At 38.1% G+C, this 23,287-nt stretch overlaps 2 protein-coding genes across 2 annotated transcripts in view; both read left to right on the top strand.

Annotated features, from left to right (window-relative positions):
* LOC149089872 (membrane metallo-endopeptidase-like 1) overlaps positions 1 to 23,221 on the top strand; it is a 35,441-nt gene extending 12,220 nt beyond the window's left edge. The window contains exons 9-24 of the mRNA XM_089253278.1: positions 336 to 416; positions 510 to 715; positions 2,380 to 2,592; positions 3,103 to 3,177; positions 3,505 to 3,644; positions 5,486 to 5,723; positions 9,045 to 9,143; positions 12,313 to 12,384; positions 13,031 to 13,152; positions 13,315 to 13,370; positions 14,417 to 14,468; positions 15,275 to 15,342; positions 15,442 to 15,605; positions 15,716 to 15,778; positions 16,302 to 16,409; positions 22,805 to 23,221. Of these exons, the coding sequence (XP_089109404.1) occupies positions 336 to 416; positions 510 to 715; positions 2,380 to 2,592; positions 3,103 to 3,177; positions 3,505 to 3,644; positions 5,486 to 5,723; positions 9,045 to 9,143; positions 12,313 to 12,384; positions 13,031 to 13,152; positions 13,315 to 13,370; positions 14,417 to 14,468; positions 15,275 to 15,342; positions 15,442 to 15,605; positions 15,716 to 15,778; positions 16,302 to 16,409; positions 22,805 to 22,966 (1,919 nt within the window). The 3' untranslated portion in view covers positions 22,967 to 23,221. The remainder of the gene's footprint in view (positions 1 to 335; positions 417 to 509; positions 716 to 2,379; positions 2,593 to 3,102; positions 3,178 to 3,504; positions 3,645 to 5,485; positions 5,724 to 9,044; positions 9,144 to 12,312; positions 12,385 to 13,030; positions 13,153 to 13,314; positions 13,371 to 14,416; positions 14,469 to 15,274; positions 15,343 to 15,441; positions 15,606 to 15,715; positions 15,779 to 16,301; positions 16,410 to 22,804) is intronic.
* Positions 19,081 to 23,221, top strand: LOC149089873 (uncharacterized). The gene has a single exon (XM_089253279.1). It carries the CDS (start codon positions 19,221 to 19,223, stop codon positions 20,316 to 20,318), a length of 1,098 nt encoding a protein of 365 aa, XP_089109405.1. The 5' UTR covers positions 19,081 to 19,220; the 3' UTR covers positions 20,319 to 23,221.
* Positions 23,222 to 23,287: the final 66 nt, after the last annotated feature.

The following is a 23,287-nucleotide window of genomic DNA, read 5'->3' as shown; positions in this document are numbered from 1 at the left end:
TTTCGCCGTCTGATGGTGTAAGGTGACTCTTACAATGTCATCATCTCCAGATATTTTATATCAACTGAGCAGAGTGATGATGGAGGGGAGAGGAGGGGGTAGGAGAGGGAGAAGACGGTAGGATATGCTCAACTACAGTACCTCTATGTACGAATTAAGATTCCGGTTTTACGAAAAATTCCGGAATCGCAATGTACCTACTGCATATTGGAAACGTGTCCATATATCGTGGATTGATTCCCTGAACACAGTTTGTGCTATGGGAAACTGAATGCTAATCTTCAAATTTTACTGCTCCTAGAGCCCTAAAAAACCTGTCTTTATCAATTTCCAAGGTATTTTAGAAAATACAGAAGCAAAAGATCCGGATGCTCTTCAAAAGGCGAAACAAGTCTATAAGATATGCATGGACGAAGGTAAAATCCATTCGGCTCCATTACCCCTCGAAATGTTGCTAATTTGAAAATTAATTCTATTTCATATTCATTGAACCTTTCTTTTTTTTATAGAGCGAATAGAAGAGCAGTCGCTCGATGAACTGAAGGGTCTTCTGACGTCACGTAGATTCGGTGTTTGGCCTAGCCTCGACCACAAATGGAACGACTGTAACCTGGACCTCGAATGGAGAATGGGAATTCTGAATGCTCATGGAGTCGACTCTGTGATAAGGATAGTCCCTGAGTTTAGGGGTATCAACCAAACTCTGTATGGCAGTGTGAGTGCTTCTAGAACAAAAAACACACCTATTATAGTGTATATGTTACGGTAAATGTGATAAATCGGTTATTATGCATAATCGTCAATCTTCTCGGTAAGTTTTATTAATTTATCACTTTAACCGGTGATTATGCATAATACCCAAGTGTCGTTGGTAAATTTGATAAATGCTAAAAAATTATCATTTTTAGGGTTATTATACATAATACCCAGGCGTCGTTGGTTACTGTTAAGGTTGTTAAATGAGAATTCATACACATTATATCGGGGTACAATCGTAAACTGTGATAAATATGAATTTGTTTTATCGACGTCCCGATTGCAGAATCCTTAAAATGAAAGTTTGTTGGGGCGGTGGGGAAGGGGGGGGGGGTCTGATTGTATACGCAGAAAAACTTGCAAAAATTCGTTAAATTAGAGCTCATTATATCGGGGTGCGATCGTAAAATATGTTAAATAAGAGCTTGTTCTATCAGGGCACGATCGCAAAATTTGTAAAATAGGAGTTCGTTAAGGAACTCCGATTTCAGAATTCGTCAAATAGGAGTTATTTCAGAGGGGTGTTCGAAAAAAATTCAGCCAATCAGTGTTCATTGTATCCGGTTCATATTCTGGCTCACAAGCGCTATCATCTAAATCTGGGGTTCCCAAACTTTTTTTCCTTCCCGCACCCCCAGATCAATGCGACTTACCTTCCCGCACCCACTTGAATGATACGTTTTTATCTGTTAGAAAATTCAAAGGGGTTTTTTTTCTGTAATTGATTGCATTAATTATCCAGTAATTAATATCAATGAATTATTTTACTTACTGCTTAATGTTTTTTCGGCTATGGCTAATACTTAAGTTTGGCTTCATTTTTTATTTTTATTTTTTTGAAAATCAATTCAAAAATGGAACTAGAAAAGAAGTTTAAATTTTCATCATATTTACTAATACGAAATGGCGATTATACTTAATAATAATCGGCAAATGTTGTGAATTTGGTGCGATTTATCATATGTTTGCCAACGACGCTTGGGTATTATGCACTGCTGTGGTGGTCGAGTGGTCATAGTGACGGACTTGCATCTCGAAGACTCGTGTTCGAACCCCACCGTCACCGCAGTGGTGGTCAGTTGAAGTTGGTTTTCTATGGTTCCCAACTTGGAGGCACAAATGCGAGCCGATTGCTCGGTTGAAAAGTCTTGCTACAGAGTGCAGCAGGCCCACGACAGTAAATTATTCAAGCTTTACACTTCATTCATAGTTTTAAAAAATAGTAGCAGATGGCAGCACTATACAAGCATTACACAGAAACGGCCTTTACGTTAGGTTCACAACTCATACACCTCACATTTCCATCATGCCCCAGGTTTTCGACCATCTGCTAAAAATCTCTTCATTGAGACAGAGCGGGGAGCCATGATCTGGTTAGAAGGAGGATATTATGCATAATCGCCGGTCAAAGGGATAATTTTTTTAGCATTCATCAAATTTACAAACGTTATTTGGGTATCATGCACAATCGCCCTGTAAAAAAGTGATATAAATTGAAGGAAATTTATCAAATTCACCAAAATGGTCGGCTACTGTGCATAATAACCAGATTTATCACGTTTACCGTGACATATGCATATGCATTTTTAATCTCGATTCACCGTTTACTTTTTGTAATTGTAGCTATACGTAGCACCGCCAGTCGTCGATGGTATATGCGACGATGACTTCGAGACAGAGGACGGAAACTTCACAGATTTTAGTGTGCGGATCACCAGGAAGCACCGGTCGATGATGATCCGTATACTGAACCTCCTGGACGCTCCCGAAAATATGACGGAAGGAGATCTCGATGACTTCTTCCGATTCGATGCGAAGTTTTGTCACGCAACCAAAGTATGTTCAATTGATAATTATTACAATCATTACTTATTATCAAACAAGAGTCACTCCAAAAATATTTACAGTAGATCACAGAACTGCGTTGCGACTCGATTCTGTAGAGCGATGTCTTTCATCCTTTTTCTCTCCGCAGAGAGCAGGCAGACCTACAACATGATACTACTTACATAACATAAAAGTTCAAGCATTTACCATCTTAACTTCCATATATGGAGGCCAGATAACACTAGCAAGAACACGAAACAAGCGTAACTCCGACAAAATTATCCCGTTAGGGACCCACACATATACTCAGAGCATACATTCCGGCATGTATCGGTTCGTTAGAAATTCCGCAGGGGAATGTTTACGAGGTGCATATACGGTTAAATAAGCCTTTCCGAAGTCGTTTGAGCACTATATACTGAAATATATAAAGGCGGAATCCTTGTAGATTCCGCAGAAAAGTTGTTTGAACTATTTTAAGACAGTTTTAAAATTGTACCTGTTCCCCTCTCTTTTTAGGCTTCCAGGCAAATCAATGCTTCGTATGAAATATCCAACTATACGATCCAGGATCTGAACTTCATTGCTCCGGAAGTGAGTAACCATTATTTGTTACTGATACGTCAGTGATCGTTGACGTAAACTTGTATCCGGCCCATGTCCCCCCCCCCCCCACCACAATATTCGTCATCATCTCCATGATACCTATAACAATATTGAATGTTTGATTCCCCCCCCCCCCCCAATACTTCCAGAAACTTTAAGCCTATGGTAGTGCCCTCGTAATTTGACCCAAACCGGTCGCCAAACTACCATCGAATTAATAATGTAATTCGACGATTAATGATAAATATAATTTAATAAATAATTTCCTCGTACAATGTGATTCAATATTCTTTTTAGTACATCATTCTTTTCTAGATAAACTGGAACAGATGGCACAACATCCTTTTCAATGAGCTCGATCTCAGTCATAGGATGGACAAATCACCAATTAATGTGTATGGGGTTGAGAAATCTGCCGCCGCTTTGGCAGATCTGCTCGGAAACACGAACGCCAGGTACTGTTGTAATTAATTCATTTATATTATATCGGATAATTAAATATTATTATTATTTATGTTAAATAATATGTTTTTGAATATTAATATGATTGTATGTTTTATGTATTGTGCTCAGTCCAATTAAAAAAAATCGGCCGATTCTTTCCCGTTCATATACCAAGTTGTATTCATATGTGAGACTGAAATGTGACAATTTATAAATTAGGGGTATCACAGGTTTATAATACAGGGTGATTACTTAACTCCCCTTGCCTCGCAAATTACTGGCAAACCGTTGATACTAGAGCAGTGTTTCCCAACTGGTGTGCCCCAGCACCCTAGGGTGCCGCGATATCGGCTAAGGGGTGCCGCGAGATATTATGGAGATAGATAAAAAACATGACAGTCCACTTGAGGTCTTAAAAAAATTTAAAGTCGAATTAATTACTCTCATGCATGACAGACTCATCGGATAAGCCGCCATCTGGTGGCACTTTCAAATACGGTGGCAAATTTCACTGCTTTCGAACGAGATGAATTTATTGATCTTTGAGCTGATTCCACACTCAAAGGTAAGTTCACAAAAGAGAATGAGGTGTCGGTTGCTGCTTTTTGGCTTCGACTGAGAGAGGAGTACCTTGATCTAACGAAGAAAGCAACTAACGCACTTTTGTCCTTTTCAACATCATATCTGCGCGAGTAAGCCTTCTCTACTATGGCGCCAATAAAATACAATGCAAGAACTAGACTATTACTACCACTACTGAACCGTGCAATGCAGCTTGTACACATTCCTCTATGGAATTTCTATCGAATTGCTACATGCCGGAATGTGCGCGTATTTGTTGTGCATCTAACGTGAAGTTTGTTTTTGTGTAGTGCTGCCATCTGTCAATAAATAGATTGCAAGACCTTCAGGACAATTTACGCGTGTTTCGTTACCAACTGTAAGGAATGATTTCAAGTATTTGTGCTCTAAGCATCAATTACAAGTTTAATATTAATGATTAATCGAACAAAACTTTATTGATGTATTTTTACTCGGTGACTTTTGTCGCAGTAAACCGCATTCCGTATTCAAGGAAGGGTGCGCCAAGTTTTCAATGTTATTCCCGAGGGTGCCGCGAACTTCAAAAGGTTGGGAAACACTGTACTAGAGACATACTTCCAATTAGAAAAAGTATCCAAATAACGTGTTAATAACTCAGATGCGTCATTCATGTTGCAAGGGGTTGTATAGTTATTGAAATAAAATAAAAATAACTTTTTTTTATACGAACAACTTGTCCTCAAAAACAGCATAAATAAGGGAAAGAAGAGCACTGTCCGTTAGTTTTTGCTGTTCTTAACCAACTTTCCTCCAATTTTTGAAATCAAATATTTCAGTGAATATTGCGCTTAGAAACGTAGAAATTTCATTGTTGTCCTCAGGAGAAACAGGGCAAAAACTTTGAAATTGGGTTCTGGGGCACACATGGACTGTATAAAAGGTCAACATTTTTGTTTTGATAACTATACAACCCCTTGCAACATGAATGACGTATCTGAGTTCTACACGTTATTTGGATGCTTTTTTCTAATTGGAAGTATGCCTCTAATATAAACGGTTCGCCAATAATTTGCGGAACAAAGGGAATTAAATAACCATTCTGTATGTGCCAAATAAACAGAACAATGACCAAAAATAAACTTGTTTTTCCTTGCTAATTACGAAAGAGATTTTTCCGATACTTTTCATGAATCCCGATTAGGGAAAAATTCATGCCCGTATATTAAAATTGCGCATTTATTTGCCTTTTTTGCTGTAAATGTCTTACGTTCTCATCTATTAACAAATTATTAAAACCTGTATTTAACAGAGTTCTGTCGAATTACTTCTCGTGGAAATTCGTATTTCATCACCTCGGCTTCACGGCACCGACTCTGAGCAGAATGGCTCAAGACCACAGATACCTATTCCCCGAGACCGCCGACTTCCTGGACGAGCCGTGGTCACCAAGGTGGAAGCATTGCGCCGAATACACCGCTAAAGCCATGCCCATAGCAATCATCCCGTCATATCTCGCTTCTACTATCAATAACAACGTTCACCATGAGGTTCGTATAAGCACTGTAGTCCTACACGCAAATTCTATCATACATTCTGGGGAAATTGCATTCCATTCCAGGGATATTAAAGGTGCGTTCCATAAAAACATAGAGTAACATCATATGAAAAATTAAGAAATGAATGTACAGCAAAAAACAATCATTTTTTTCAAAGTATCTTCCTTCAGATGATATGCAAAGGTCCCATCGATCAATCTACTTTTCAAAGCGAGTAAGAGAAGGCTTTTTCTGGAAGCTTCCTCACTTTTTTTTTAACCCTGCGCAGATGAAATTTCCGCCAGTTTACGTCGCTTTCACGATATATGTTGTCACAAACTTATCAAAACGGAAACATAATATGTAAATGCATTTTCATATTATGTTGGGGTATTTACATATTATATTGCATGCAATATTAAAATCATGCCATTAAACCTTCGGCATGAGATTTCTGGCTGTTTTAGATGTTGAAGGAGAAGATCTCTCCGTGGAAATATTACAGTATTAGTTACTAGGAGTTACAGTGGTGGTTGGCTGAAGTTGATTTTCTGTGGTTCCCAACTTCGAGGCTAGAATGCGAGCCAATCAAAATGATCAAATGGAAGTAGATGATGTACATGTGGCACGTACGCATTCACACTTGGTACGCTTCACAGGGTGAACTTATGAGAATGCATAAAATGCCATAATAAATGAAGACGTCCTGGTAACCCTAGTTGTCAAAGTTCTGTGAAATTCATAAATAAACGAGTAATCGATTTTATGGTGAAAAAAGTTTAAAGTTGATTTCATTATGAAAACACTTAGAGTTAAAACGAGCTTTGATGATAGTGGTGGAACACATGGTTCATCATGGTCGGGCCATCTAGAAATCCATCCTGATCATTAAAATCCGTGATACATACTTGTCATTAGACTGCAGCATAAACTTCAACGACATTCAGCTTTTCTTCTCACGACATGCACCTGCACGAATAAATACACAACAAAAAAAATTTCTTATAAAAAAAAAAATTGTGAGTTTATGGAGTGAAAAGTGTATCTTCGAAAAATTTGAGTACCGCAGATATTTTATTCCCCTTTGAAACTTCTCTTTTTGACAGATACTTTGGTGAAAACCGCATTTTAAAATTCCAATTAGGGAATTTACACGATTTTTTGAATATTTTCGGATTCTAAGTAGAAGTTTTGTTAAAATAAACTATTGTTGCGATGCCATTGTTTGAATTCAAAGTGCTAGGGAGTGGCAATATTCTATTGTTAATAAATTAAACTGATGTCCGGAAACCTGATAAACCCATTGTTGTAATATGTTTTTACATTCAAGTGTTTATTGTTGATCAATTCCTTATTCTGTCACCTAGGCAACAAAAAGCGCGGGAAACCTTATTTCCCCCATCCATAAGTTAATTAATGAATGAACTCAGGAACCTCAGACGTTGATTGGTCAATGCCCTCTCTGGTAGTACTACTAATAGTAAACATAGTACTATACGGATGTAAACAAGAAAGGTCAAATGAAGGTCACTTCCATATATGGAAGTTTACCCTCCGATGTCATTCATTCATAACTTTCGCAGTTCATTCATAAAAATCGTTGCTATTGGTGACGTAACCTATGACGTCAGTTCATTAACAACTTTCCCTTGCTTATTCATAAATTCTTTGCTACCAAGTATGGAAATCTTTCACGTGACGTAACACCAAAAAAGGACTTGACCAATTAAATCCCTACATTGAGTAATCGCGCGTTAAATATAGCATATGTAGACTTTATAGGTTTTAAGAGCGTTCTTAATGATCAAATTAGCTATAAAATTTTTGATTTGTGATATGCTAATAAAAATATGAGACTATTTATATAATACAGGGTGTCCTATAAATGTTTAAATAGTTAAAAATTCATAAAAATTGAAGGAAGCTGTATATTTGAATGCGGTTTACGAAAAAGTTGCTCTTACGAAAGAGGATTTTTTTTTATTTTTAGTACCAATAAAAAAAATTGGTTCAAATTTTTATTGATAGAGGGCACTACACTAAAGCAAATAACTGGAAATATGCAAATCAGAGTTCTATAAAATGCTGGATGTACGATAAACTGGTTATTTTTGAATTTTTCTGTTACTCTGTAAACAAGACAAGGGCTCGGGCTTTGTCCTGTTAGGGATGTAAGTCCGTTATCCAGTTGGGTTGGGCCATGCTGGGGAGGATCGGGAGTGCCGTATCGGAACGCCCGCAAGACAAACTATCATTCGCGGGCGCTCCCATCCGTTTATCCTATGTTTCTTTGTCCTTAGCTTCTGGAGTCACCCTCAGTCCCTTCCTGTTAACTATTTACAGAAGCTCGTTTATCCCGATCCAAAAGTCCCCTCCCACAGGAACTTCTCAACTGATGACCTGGAAATATAGCGCATGCTCGTCTAAGTACCGCCACGGCAACCACCCAAAACCCGGCAAAGAGAGAGAGAGAGAAGAGAAGTGCACCACCAATTTTATTTTTAAATGGTTGAAAATTTTATTTACGCGTGGGCCGACTGTTCCGTGAAACGCAGGCCGCCTGTTACTCTGATGTTGACCTCCGACACTACTTCCAGCCGGTTTGTGGTGGTTGCCGAAGCACTTTGCATTTTGTGTCGAACAAAGACATTTTACTACTTTTCTCCGAGCCGTGTCAGTCCATTCCAATCCGTGGAATAGCATTTGCCCTGATTGGGGGCAACTTGGGTTCTTGTATTCCGGATATTTCTACGGCGATTGGTCAAAGCGTGTAAACGTGTGGGTGGGGGAACACACCAAAACTCTCATGTCAATAAAGAGATATCTGTTTCAGTGAAAAAATATCCCCCCCCCCAGGAAAGAAAAGAAGAATTCTGGAAACCTCAAAAGGAGGACAAACGAGCGATTTTTCTGAAAAATGGAAGAGTCTAGTAACCCTACATACGTGGTTTAGTAGTAGTAGCACTACAACAAGCATTACGCAGGAACAAACTTCACGTTAGGTTCTCACAACACTCTCACGTACATTTTAACATATACTTCAGCTGTGTAGGGGTCACCGAGACAGCTTACAGGGAAAACCTTCTCTACTTGCTTTGAAAAAGTGGATTGAGAACGAAATGGGATCATTTTGCAATATCATCTGAGGGAAGAGGTGCTTCGAAAAAGAATACATTATTTTTTTTCTCTGCCTGTATTACTTGATTTTTTTGTGATTTTTCCTTCAAGTTCTTACGGAAAACGCATCTTTTGTAATAATAAAATATGATCATATAAAAATTAAAATCATATATAATAAATGAAAACTTCCTTTTCTCTTTTTTTCCGTTTTAGATGAATACTACTATGAAGGCTATACGCGGAACTTTGAACGAAACATTCAAGAGATCAGCTCAACTGAACACTGATCAGAAAAAACGATCCATGGCAAAAGTATTTCATTTTTCACGTTTGACACACATGAATTAATTTTTAAAAATTCGCTACCTCACCGAATTGGCTGAATTCCCAAAAAAAGTTGACCTTGAAGTAACGCAACCGAAACTAGTTTCAATTTACGCTTATGTCTCAGAAAATACGTAAACAGTCATGGTGAAGTCAGTGGTGTGTGTGTGTGTGTGTGTGTGTACACAGGGTGTTTCGAAAAAAAAAAACCTCACCAAAATTAAAGATCAATACGATAACATTCCGAATATCACATAGGAGCGCAAACGCCATCCGGAGCCGCTACAGGGAGTTGTTGCGTCACACGCTTATGATGCAATCCCGAACTCGGGTAAGCGTAATTATTTAACATTATTGTAAGAAGTTCTGCTAGAAATGCTGAATGCCGTTCCTGCGTCTGTGCGTCCCTACATTCGGTTTTAGCACGACGGAGGTCCGACACATTTCAGCAAACAAGTCCTAACACATCTGCAGGAAACATTTCTTATAAAGAAAAAGCAAGACACTGTACTAATACTTTCTTAGACAATTAAATTATCTCTGTACCGTTCCTCTTCCCACCCTTATTTCTTTTTTTTTTCTTACCCTTTCTTCCTTTTTTAATGTGGAACAAGGCTATTACATTCATCGCTTATACGTCTAATACAGATTAAAATTTATCGCCAACAGCTTGTACGTGAAGAGGCTAAAAGGACTCGGGTACGAAACCTTTTTCGTCACCGGTGTTGTAAGACTTGTAAGGGAATTATGCTTGAAGTAGCAGGACGTGTTCGAAATACATTTGATATTTTTGAAAAGGTGCAGCAATCGATGCAGGGTCGATGTAATGCGTGCGTCAGTGCGCCTGGCAAAAACTTTGAGCATCTACTATAGAAGTGTTGTTCCAAAAAAATTACTGTAGAAGAATTCTTCTTCGTCGTCCTTGCATTACGTATTATTATAGAAATGACGTCTGCTGTTTCCAGATGGCGTTTGAACCCCTATGTTCCTATGTGATTTTGGATTGTTATCATATGCCTGAATTGCCTTTTTATTTTGGTGATGCTGTTTTTTTTTTAAACATCGAAGACGAAATTTAGTAAGAAGAGATATGTGATATATACAATCGACATTCGCTATAGCGACCTTCATCATTCCACGAGAAACGGGTGCGTTATAATAGGAGGTCATTGTATTGTATCGAAAGTTTAAAAAAATTAACTTTTTAAAAGAATTCTTACTTAGACGGAATACCCAAAGTATTTACGGACCATAGTTTGAAAAACACTGGTCTTAATAATCATTTCAAAGCCCTGAACAGGTAATCATCTATGTCGACAGCTTACCGCGACACCCTTGACAAAGGTTGGTGGCCCCCGCCCCCCAGGAGCCGCGGTGCACACTTTGAGAAGCACTGGTTTATGTTGTTCTTCCTCTCCCTTCCCCGACTTTTGAATTCAAATATTGCTCTTAAAAACGTGGAATTGTTTTTTGTTGGCCTCTGAGTAGACAGGACAACTTTTTCACTGGGTTTTTGAGCCCACGGAGACTATATAAAAAGTTAATTTCCTTATTTTTTCATATTTTCGACCCCCCCCGTCGAACGAATTTTAAGATTTTAAGCAACTGACTTCCTTTAAAAACTTTTCAATTGTAAGTATGTTTCTCTAAAATCAATATGATTGCAGAGATATACAGTGTGTACATAAATGAATATCTCAACTTTGCAGGGGGCTATTGAAAGAAAACTAAACAAAGTACAAACTTTTTGTTCATCGGAAATCAAAAAATAACAGTTGAAAGTTCATGAAGATTGGGATAGGATGGCGGCACGAGGCCGTCAGACTGAACGCTGCGAGTTTAACGTATGAGATTCATTTCTCGCTAAGATGTTTACCGCGCAACAGAAAACATTCTGTGTGATTGAATTTTCGAAAAGTGACTCAGTTACGACTATACAACGAGCATTTCGTCATGAATACGGCATTGCTCTACTCGATCGATTGAGTATCTTACGTTGGTTTCGGAAATTTTGTGATGAATTGTGCTTTTGCAAAGCACCAAGGTAAAAGCTCCGGACGCCCACGTGTGAGTGAAAAAAAAATGTTCAACGTGTTCGAAACGCTTTAGTTAACAGTCCGAGCAAATCAACTCGACGTGCCAGCCAAGAACTGCAAATGCCTTTTATGACGGTCTGGAAAGTGTTGCGGAAGAGATTAGCATTCAAACCACACAAGTTGCAGCTAGTCCAAGCGCTTACTGAAAACGATAAAAAAGTACGGAAACAAAATTTTGTGAGTTCGTACTTCATGAGCTCGGTAACGACGAGTCCTTCCTGTCCAAGATTGTGTTCAGTGACGGAGCGACATTTCACATAAACGGTACAGTGAACCGCCACAATGTCCGCATCTGGAGACCATCTAATCCACATGCCACCATTGAAGTGGAACGCGATTCACCAAAGGTGAATGTGTTTTGTGCTATGTCGTATGACAAAATCTTTGGCCAATTCTTTTTGCATGACAAGACTGTTAATGGGATTACTTATTTGGATATGTTAGAGATTTGGTTGTTGCCACAGTTAGAAGAAGAATCAAGCAATTAGCTGTTCGTGGGTTTCTAAATGACAAATTGCCACACCGGTGGATTGGTCGCAGAGCATCCCAGAACCTTGCTCTTCATCAATGACCTCCTCGCAGCCCTGACATCACTCCGTGCGTTTTATTTTTCTGGGGCTACATCAAACATCAGGTGTTTGTTCCACCGCTACCAAATGACGTTCACGAACTTAAGACACGCGTATCTGCAGCTTTTCAAACCGTCACACCAGACATGTTGAAAAGAGTGTGGGATAAGTTATCGTACTGCCTCGATATCCTTCGTGTTACTAAAGGGGCTCACATTGAACACAACTGTATCGAATTTAAACTTTCAACTGTTATTTTTGATTCCCGATTAACAACGAGTTTGTACTGTGTTTAGTTTTCTTTCAATAGCTCTGCAAAGGTGGGATATTCATTTATGTACACACGATATATCTACTGTGCAAACAATTTGACGCCACGGTGCTTCTGGCAAAAATTAGAATAACTAAAACTCATTTGCATTTGAAATCTTTTTATATTTCATTCTATAATTCTCTCTATATCAGCATCTAACGTACAGCGTTCATTTACAGATTGGCCATATCAGATTCCAGCTTCTTTATCCAAATAAGGACAAGAAATATCTTGATGGATACTACTCCGAAGTAAGAAACCTGATATAATTTTTCTCTATTTTTTTTCTATCTAAATGATTCAACATCAAAAGAAAGACTTTGCAAATGAGCCGAGAGTGACCTTCAAGCACAACAGCTTGCATTCAGAGGCGGATTTTTGGTTTTGGTGCATGATGGCTGTAGAACATTTTGCTACATTTTTCTCATTCTAGTCCAATATTCTTGGCCACTCATTCATGAAATTTGCTGCTACAGCCTCTCTGCTTAGCACCCCCCCCCCCCCCCCAACTTCCCTCTCGATTTGCCTTTGTCTCTAAATCACCAAGTCAAGTTTTGGTTGGTCTGTCCATTCTATGTTTTAATTTTTTCACCACTTACTCCACAAACTTGTCGCTTCTCCGCCATTTCCGCCCTGGGCTATAGCCCGTATAGTCCTTCCATCTGTAATTATACCACTACTTGCATTCCTAAATTCGATTCCGTTTCAAGAATGGCTTGCCGAAACAAAGATTGATATCAACCAAACTTTTAAGAATTCTGGGACGTGTCTCGGGAAACTTCACTGTTATTTACAAACGGTCGTCACTTATAAGTTCTAAAAAATAATCAATTGTAGTCTATATAACGATTTCATTATGATCTCTCTTGAAATGTTTACTCTCTTCTCTTTCTCCAGATAGAATCATTACCGGAATCATTCTTATACGTGGGATTGATTCTAAAAAGATTCCATTTGAAGAAAATGTTCGAAGGAGTTCTGAATAAGACGAACATTACCGATATCGAATATTTCATCGGGTATGTATTAGATTCCAATCTTTATAATCGAAGTCTAAAATCTAAATATATCCAAATTTATAAAATGTACTTGATTGGAGATCAAGTGAATTCTGTCAATCATTTATTTAAGAGAGATAATTACGAAAACCTGTTTCGCTGTAATTTTCTTTTAAATCTCAGATTACACAATCCTTTCAAGGTTGGAGAATGGAGTGATTTTCCTAGGAATATAACTAGTAAGTATATAAATTTAAAAAAAAATTCTATAAAAGAAATGTAAAAATTCAACTGTATAAATTTGTGCGATAATATTGCAATATATATACAGAAGGAATCTTCAACCTGTTACTCGAGAGCACCACGGTGCTTGCTGATGCACCCAGAGTGCTCGATGGCAGTGTCCGATTTCTTGCTCGCGAGCACTTGATCAACGTTCCAATTAAATTCCTTGTACAAAGTGTGATCTAGAATTGAAATCACATCCCGATTTCATGCATTCGTATGTCAAATTTGGCGAAAAGGGTGTTCTTCTTTTGATGATGGATACAGGGACTGCTCGCGACCAGATAAAGGTTGAAGACACCTCTGATATACAGGGTGCATCGCAAACAGGAATTATGGCATATTAACCGGTGAACCGTTGATCCTAAAGATATACTTTCAATTAGAAAAAGTTTCCAAATAACGTGTAGTACTCCGGTGTATCATTCATGTTTCAAGGGGGGTTGAATAGTTATTAAAACAAAAAATAAATAAACTTTTTATACAGTCCCCGTCTGCTCCAAAACCCAATAAGGAAGTTGTTGCCCTGTCTCTCCTGATGCCAACAAAATAATTTCATGTTCCTAAGTGCAATATTAACTGAAATATTCGAATTCGAAAAACGGAGAAACGGTGGGAAAAAACAGATCTAAAATACGGAAAGAAATGTTTTACCCGTATTTAACGCTTTTTTTCTCCCAAATTTCCTCCCTTTTTTCGAATTCGAATATCTCAGTGAATATTGCATTTGAAATTTTTTGTTAGCATCAGGAGAGACAGGACAAGAACTTTCTTATTGGGTTTTGGAGCAGACGGGGACTGTACAAAAAGTTACTTGCGTTAACGGTGTACTTACGGTTAAAAGTGAATAGCAATAACTATTCAACCTACTACACGTTATTTGGAAACTTTTTTTAACTGGGAGTAAACCTCTACGATCAACGGTTCATTGTTATGCTCCCTGTATGTGTGTGCATATATATATATATTTATTTATTTATCATCTTATCTTATTTTCCAGTGTTTTCTTTTGCTTCTTTTGAAAGCATGGACTTCAAAGTGACCCAGCCTAGGTAATAATCAATTAATCAAATATGATAATTAAAACAACGTAATGATATTTTCTTCTTCCATTCGAATGAAGTCGAGAAATTAAACAGTTAAAGAAAAAGAAATTTTCTGCATGTTTTTTTGATTGAAAGATTGACCTAAATTCAAACTTAGGTTTTATTATACAGGGCGCACATGGGGAAGTCCCTTTATCCTCGAATAACTCACGAACCGTTGATTTTAAAAGCATACTTGTGGTAGGACCACATAACTTGTAGAGCTCAGATACGTTATTCATATTTTAAGGGATTGTATAAAAATTTAAAAAAATACTTTTATTTGGTCACCCTGTCCTGAATAACTAAATTGGAAAATTGTTGTCCTGTCTCTCCTAAGCTCAACAAAACAAATTCAATATTCTCTGTGGAATGAGCTTGTTGGAGCTTTTGCTTGATTGAGCTTCAGTTTATGCGGTTCTTCTCCATTTTCATCAATTTTTTAATTCAGATATCTAAGCTAATATCGCGCTTAAAAACATGGGGTTTTCTGGCTCAGGAGAGACAGAGCAAAACTTTCTTATTAGCTTTTTAGGACATGGTGATTTTTTTAGGACGTATGACATATTGGCACATATGAAGTAAAAAGTTTTTTATTTTTATTTTGATAACTATGCAACCTTATGCAATTATAATAATGAAGTATCTGAGGCTTGTGCTATTTGGATGATTTTTTCAACTGTTCGCTAGTTATTCCAGGATAAAGGGACTTTCCTATGTATCCTGTATGTACCGTAATATGAATGTTTTTGTTATCATTCATACGACTGCAGGTATTTGAATTACGGTACATTTGGAGCATCTTTTGCCCGGCAGATAGTTCGGGGTTTTGATCTACCAAGTAAGTCATTGAATTTTTTAAAGTTTGTCTTTAATTTCAGGTGAAACTATCCTAGACCTTATATCTTAAAAATTTGCTAAAATATTATAATTTTTTCAGGTTTCTCCGGTGAGTCCACAGCTGGCCTTGCCCCCAAAAACTGGACAATTTGGCCGAATAAGATCACACAACATTTAGAAACGAAAAGTCTCTGTTTCAAAAAGCATCACTATTTTCATCGTCACCATCATCGGAGTCGACGACGATCCAGGTTGTCTCGAAATGTTAGTTCACTCAATAATAACAGTATCAGAAATAGTAAATATATACTGTATAATTGAACAAAACAAAAAGCATTCGAACTTATAAATTTTTCTTATATTTCCTTATTCAGGATAATATTGCTTATCTGGAAGATATAGTCAATGATAATCAGGCAGTTTTGATTGCTTTTAAGGTATCTAGCGTATTTCAATATTTCTAGTTCAAAACAATCGTTTATGTGGGCTATGGTTGCGTTTTCTGTACGTTATCGTTTCTGTGGGTAATGTAAACATACTATTTATACAAATGATATTCAGTAAAAACCCCTCTTTTCCGGACAACGACGGGAAAAAAATAAATAAAATTCGTTCGTAAAAGAGAGGCGACAGTAAAAGGTGAGGACAGGGGGGGGTCCCTACTGCAGCATTTCAAATAAAGCTTACATTTTGCCGTAAAATACGGGTTAACGTATCTGCGAATTGACCGTTAATAAGGGTTTTACTGTAATATTTTTTTATTGCTTTCGGATTCTAAGTTTTTTCTTGACTATCTGAATTGATGACAACTAGAGAAAAAATAATGATTCTATTTACAAATTATAAATGATGACTCATTTAAGAATAATATACTCGTATACGAATCACACCAGTGTTCAGAAATTACGCCTCACATAATGTATTATATCGACTTTTTCTTGTTCTTTTTTTTCTTTTAAGGCATACCAGAAATTTCTGAAGTCCTTAAAGACGGATTCGGAGAGAAAGGAAGAGAAACTCCCAACCGGATACTCAAATCATGAACTTTTCTTCATAAGATACGCACAGGTAAATAGTCGATTGAGACGATATCATAAAATTAGGATATAATTTAGAAATTCTGGAATTAGTCGTCTTTGAAAATTAATATTGAGGGAAAAATAACGATATCCAACAGAACACTTTCCAGGAATGGGAACACTTCCACTCAAACAACTTTTGGGTTTTTCTTATACATCTTTCACTGCCATAAGCAAGTTTTACACTCGTCAGACTTTTGTATTTCTTCATAAATATCGACCACGGTCATGTAATGAAAGGTGGGTGCATGCGTGCGCGCGCGCGTGTGTGTGACAACCTGCGGTATCCAGCTTATTATGAAGATATTCTGCATAAAAGTTTTGATCGATTTTCGAGTGTACGAAAAATAATGATGCAAAAAGATTGATAGCGACCTTATGATGACTGTCAAAAATTTGTTTCACACAAAAATTGGAATAATTTATTAACAATTTTTAATAAGTATGAAATTCCAATTTTTAAAATTACCAAAGCGAAGTATATCTGCTGCCACATATCGGATGAAAATAAAGCTGTCTGTTATACTTCTCTGAATGAAATTGGCTGTTAGTTTTAAAACCGTTTTACAGCATAAGGGAACAATATGGCGTATAATATCTATTGTTTGCTTTTATGCTGCACACCAACGTGAATTCTACTCCCGCGCCCGAATGGGGCAGTGGTAAGATGCTCGTCTCCCACTATGAAGGTTACCATCAAGGTTCATGGATTCGAATCCGGGCATAGAACATCAGAAACAAGTTCTTTACCTACCGAACCTGGGATGACCACCGATTAATTTAACCTTCATTTCCCACCAAACTCCACTGGTTGAAAAATGAGGTTCGGGATTTCTCTCATTTTTTCTCGTAGTTGGAGATCGTCCGAAGACCTTACACTCCAAATCTATCAATGCATAGCTGACCAGGTGAGCTAGAAATGCTTCGAATACGCCCCTCCCCCACTACCACATAAGGGAGGTTGATACAGAGGTGTATGCAGGATCGACATTTCGAGGGTCATACAGGATTGAAGGAACACACACACACACAATGGATATTAAGAAGACACCAAAGGGTGAATAAACAAGTTTATTTTATGCACTTCTTTTAATGTGCTGCTTTGGTACTCTCTCCCCATGCAAAAATTAACAAGAAAGGACTTTTTTTAATATAAATTTTCTAAAGAGAGTTTTTTTTATTAAAATCAAATACTATATAAAGGTATCCCATAAATTTGTAAATAGTTTAAAAATTCAACAAAAAAATTGAAGGAATTGGTCTATTTGAATGTGGCTTGCGGAAAAGTTATTCTCATCAAGGGGGATTTTTTTCATATATAAAAATTTAGTTCAAACTTTTGTCGATAGAGGACAGGGGAAACCAGTCCATCTGAAGTGATTGGGCTCGAACCTTTCTTCAATCTCTTCTGTGTCTGAAACGTTCATAAAGCTTCAGCTTGCGATTCGTCGCTGAAGTGAACAACTTCATCTATAGTAGCCCCACTGTCACTTAGTCACTTTAGAGTTCACTAACTTTATCGACCACTGTCAACATAACAATTGACCCCTTTTGAACCCTTACCAGTAACAGGAAAATTCAGAAATGAGCTCTCAGGACTCTGATTTGCGTCTTTCCTATGATTAGATTTCTTTTAAAAAATCGTCATTCGTGAAAAATAACTTTTTTTGCAAACCGCATCCTAATATACAAATTCCTTCAATTTTTGGGAATTTTTAAACTAATTATTTTTGAATTTATGGGGCACCCTGTACACAAAACAAATTGAGAATGACATAAATGTTTGATAGCGATTGCGTTGATTTTTCGAACAAAAATTTTTATTTCAGTTGTATAAAAAAAATCAATGAATTCTTAAAAAATAAGATAAATTCTGAGTTGAAGAAAAACTATTCTGGCATCATGCAAACTTTTCATTGACAGTCAAAAAATCCATCAAGTGAAACCCGGTTCGGAACCTGCTGGGTCGCGTTCTGAAACCCGACAGTGAATACGGCCGTTAAAGCCGGGTTTTCGTAGGATCAGGTTTTCTGTGCCCCGTGCAACGTGAATCACCTGGCGTGACACGCCGTCGACTCACCAATAAGAAAAGCAGTATGACTGTTCTCCTACAGAGCGCAATACGGCTCACGACGGCGCTTTACGTCGGGCGTGATTGGCCGATTGCTTCTGAAAGAGTCCAATGCGTCGTGCGCTGTGCGTTTTACCTACGTTCTCTTCACTCTTGTGTATTTTCTTTCCCTTCCCTTCAAACCTGAGCGTGCAGACGACAGAGTAGCTGATGCCAAGGCCGTATACTATAATATAGCAGCCCTGATCTGATGCCCCACGTTAGGAAAACACAAACGCGTAGCGTGATTATGTAACACGTTTCTGCCAACGCAAAAAGATTCAATTCGGTTCATGTGGCGCATAAACCCTAATCCTAGGAAAAGGTTTACTACGGTGCGTGCAGCGTGAAATCGCTAATTGGTTAAAAACCTGAAATTCACGTTTTTTAACCAATCAGCGTTTTACTCTGCACGCACTGTAGAAACCTGCTTCTAGGAAAATCTAGCTTTTAGACTCGTTCAATGTTTTGTTGTTAGATGGCGCTTTGGTATCATCTACAACCCATGAAGATTTCTTTCGTCCTCATCAGAAATTTTAAATTCGTGTCGACATACTAATAACAAGGGGCGGTTGGAGGAGAAATACTCCGTCGTCAGTTTTCTTGTTGTTGTTTGAAATTTCCTCCCGCGTTTAGAAATACGTACACAAATTCCCATCTGCTTCACTTCTCGATAATTAAACCGCGGGAATGGAGTACGACGACGAAGGGGAAATGATGGTCCTCGAGAGCGCCGACGATGGGCAAGTCATCCAGTACGTCGTTGTTCACACGGACGAGAAGGTGGAGGACGGTACGTCGTCGGGAGAATTCGACACGTCTCCGTATTATCAGATGATATCCGAAGATCAACTGGTTGATCAACAGCTGGTGCAGGCCATACTGGCCAATTCCGAGCCTCCGTCCAAGGACAACGACACCGCGATCGTGGAAGAAGAGGAGGACGAACCGACAGAGGAGTGCTCGGTGTGTAGTCTCCCGGTCGCGATGACGTTGATCGACGTCCACCACCAGCTCCACTCTTCGGACAGGCCTTACGTGTGCAACTATTGCAACAAGCCGTTCCGCCGGAAAAACGACCTACGTTCCCACGTGCGGACCCACACCGAGGAGAGGCCCTACGTGTGCAACATCTGCGGCAAAGCGTTTTCCGTGTCGAGCAGCCTCCGAGAGCACGTGGTCGTGCACTCGAATGAACGCCCTTACGTTTGTCACATATGCAACAAAGACTTCAGGTCCAAGAAGAACTTCATGTTGCATTACAGGCACCATGCCGCAAACAAGCCTCACGTTTGCGACATATGTAATAAGGGATTCATATTCTCCAGCGTGCTGAAGAAGCATCGCATCATACACACTGGCGAGAAACCGTACACCTGTAAGGTTTGCCACAAAGCATTCTCGCTCCGAGAGAACTTGGCGAAACATAACCTTATCCATTCTGGAGAGAAACCGCACGTTTGTGGTGTGTGTCACAAAGGCTTCTCGCAAGTCGGTAATTTGAGGACGCATTTGTTGAAACATTCTCGAGTGAAACCTTTCCCGTGTGAGGAGTGTACCATGTCATTTTCTACCTATGCCAACTTGGAGAGGCATAACATGACTCATACTGGTGAGAAACCGTATTCGTGCCGGACATGTGGTATTAGTTTCCGTCAAAAGGCCAACTTGGGAAGGCACTTCAAGACTTACAAGCATAGGCTTATGTTACAAGAATCTGGTCTCGGACCAAGTGGAGTTATGAAGGCTTCTGTGGAGAAAATGGTGTCTGGCGATGATATCAGTTAGCTTGTGCTGGTTTGTGTTGCAGCAAGTTTAATTTAGTTTTGAGAACGAAGGATATATATATCATTGTTTTTTTATATTGATATTAAATATTTAAACATTCAGAACATCAGTACCACTTCTGATGTGGCACTAATGTGTGATGTGTAAAATAAAATTAAGCTGCCTAGAAAGAGATACAGACTTTTTGTTCTCCATCTTGGCATGGCAAAAACACTTTGCAGTGATGTCTAATTGTTAAAAAAAAACAGTATAGGGAACAACAATTGGCTTTATACTGATGTCGTGCTTCATTAAAGATGCCAGATGAATCAGCCTGGGTTGTCAAGAAACTCCTGTGTAGAACTCAAGCTTCACATATCCTGGGTCACCATGGCGGAAGGATATCACTTTTTTTCTTCTTCCAATGGAAGGTTATATGTTTTTGCCGCAATAATCATAATCTTGGCTCATCCCCTTTGCATATGCTAATGACAATTACACATTGGAGTTGGGTTCAGTTTTCCAGGTGTCTAAAGACCTGCTTACACGGGTCAATTGAATTTATGTGTTTAAATTTATTTCAACAAGTTAAAAGTAAGCAATTTAGTGGTTAAGTTTATAAGTAGAATGGAATCCAGTCTATTTTTGATTACTCAGTAGTTACTTACCTTTCAACTAAGTAACTAACTACTGTGCCGTCTTAGAGTATGGGCTTACCCAGGAAGGGGGGCTCACTAAAATGAGATCTAGTTGGAATTTACGGGAGTAACCTTGTAAATTTGTCTTGAGGGTCTCTGCAAAATCATGTAGCCCGGAGGCATGATGCTTTAAGATGGCCCTACCTACTGGTCCTTATTAATCGATTCTTCAACATCTACTTTGTCACAAGTGCACATTCGCTCTTAGAATAGACACATCGAAATGATGTCACTTCTTGTTTTGCCGTACACCTATAAACATTCGGCACCGTGTATATATATATCTCCTCTGCTTTTTAATTAAGTAGACGCTATGTGCTTATGCCAGTAGCTGTGGCGTCATAACACTTGTTATTTTTGGATATATCAACTCAATACTTTATACACTCAAATAAAACATTTTTTCCTTAACATAGGAACACATCTGCAATGCTTGACTACTTAATATTAAGTTAAAATTTAGTCTACTGTTAAATTACTTAACCTGCGTAAACAGGCCTCAAAGGTGACTTATAGAAAGGTTATGAAGTCTCAGGAATGTAGGAAGAAAACTTTTGGACCACATTTCTCAGGAAAAGTGATTCTTAAAAAAATGTGGTTGGTGCCTAAGGGGGTTTTTTTTTTCTAATTTCTCAAGCCCTATGTTGGGGGTGAGAGTGGGAAAAACCTTGGCTGCTAAGAAATTTGATTGGCGCTTAAATTTTTTTTTTTGTCGAGTCCTACTGATGTCCAGCTTTTCAGCAATTCATATAGTTGTCAAATTGTGTGCATTTATTTCATTGTTCCCTAAACACTAAATCATCCAGGGTCATATTACAAGGGCTGTCTCATGATGCACCAACATACTTGTCAACTACTACAGAATTTCCGTAGTTTCTATGGATTTCTACCATAAAATACGAAACTACAGTAAATCGTGAAAAACTACAGATAACTTATTGTGACCTAGAGTTCTTTTTGGTAAATAAAAGTAAGTTCATGTTTTCTACACAAGCCTGCAATTTCATACCAAATCTTTGCCAAATTTTGTATGGGCCTGAACTCAAATGATAGGCTACGTACTTTAAAAGTTCATCAGAGTTGGGCAAATGCTTGATAGGGTCAAAAAACAGCCCAGCTGCAATGACTTTTGGAATGTCTACTTTGGTTACCTTGGTGTTCCCAATTTTTAATGCTCCCAATGTAGGAAAAAAAACTGAACATTACTACCTCCACCCCGTAAACGTGGCCACTTCAAAGAGAGGCTTGGTTCCAAGGTTGGCATGTATGCTGGCTGGAGCAACTCCAGTTACTCTATTATAGTTGGTGATGTCATCGCCGTGACAGAACTGATTAATTACCGTTGGCTACCCTGGTATTTCAAAGTAGCACTTTAGTTAATAAGTGTTCAAGCAGTGACGTTGCACACCTGGTCTGAGATCATGCCTACCGAGCAAAGGCGACAAGACCAACTTCAAAGGGATGAGACAGCCCCTTACTATATAGCCCTGTTTAAGTTCTCTCCAAATTATCAATACCAAATCATGGTAAACCAAGTGAAAACATTGGAGATCTAAATAGAAAATTTTGAATAGTTTTGCATGTAGTGCTGCTGTTTTATCAGAAAAAAAATGTTATTTACACAGCTTCTGTTATAATGATATTGCAAAACACAGAAATTATGTGATTATTCCTCGCTTATTAAATATTCAAAATAAGAGAGAATTCTGTTTCGTATTAGAAAAATAATAAGAGCTATGTTCAGATATTTGTGAATTATGTAATGTGAACCTTATTTATATAACATTTCTTCTCCTCCCCTACATGCAGATGTGGTGTAATTCAGACCCTATGCTTATAGAAAATAAGTATATCGTCAATGGAGTTCTACGAAATTTAAAAGCTTTCAGCACCACTTTTCAATGTTCGGAAGGGGACGATATGAATCCAAAGTTCAAATGTAAAAGCCTGTGGACTGATGATGACGAGTGATGACCTAATATTCATTCACTTGCCACTTGAATATCAGAGGAAAAAAAAAAATTTCCAGTGTAGTAGCATACAAATTCTTATAAGTTCTAGTCCTGTGAAATATTATGCAGACTATCTTCAATGATATTTAAATTTTATGTACATCACTGAAGTATTGCGCATAATTGATGGCTGTTACATGGAAGTGCCTATCATGTGTATCTCTGTATTGATGCTTGCATGTTTTGGTGATTAAAAACGTATTGTTGTATATAATATTTGTTTCTTTGTGTTGAAGGACATTCCGAAAGTTAAGAAGTGAAACCTTAGAACCGAACTAAT

This window comes from Pholcus phalangioides, unplaced genomic scaffold (assembly GCF_987345545.1).
Source record: "Pholcus phalangioides strain wild (caught in Gottingen) unplaced genomic scaffold, Ppha-v1.0 ptg000001l_1, whole genome shotgun sequence".
NCBI classification, from domain to species: Eukaryota; Metazoa; Arthropoda; class Arachnida; order Araneae; family Pholcidae; genus Pholcus; species Pholcus phalangioides.
The sequence above is the reverse complement of the archived record's forward strand: the minus strand, read 5'-3'. Positions and strand labels throughout refer to the sequence as shown.

What these genes read in the sequence shown, in the direction of transcription:
- LOC149089873 (XM_089253279.1), top strand. Translation starts at nt 19,221, where the DNA reads ATGGAGTACGACGACGAAGGGGAAATGATGGTCCTCGAGAGCGCCGAC.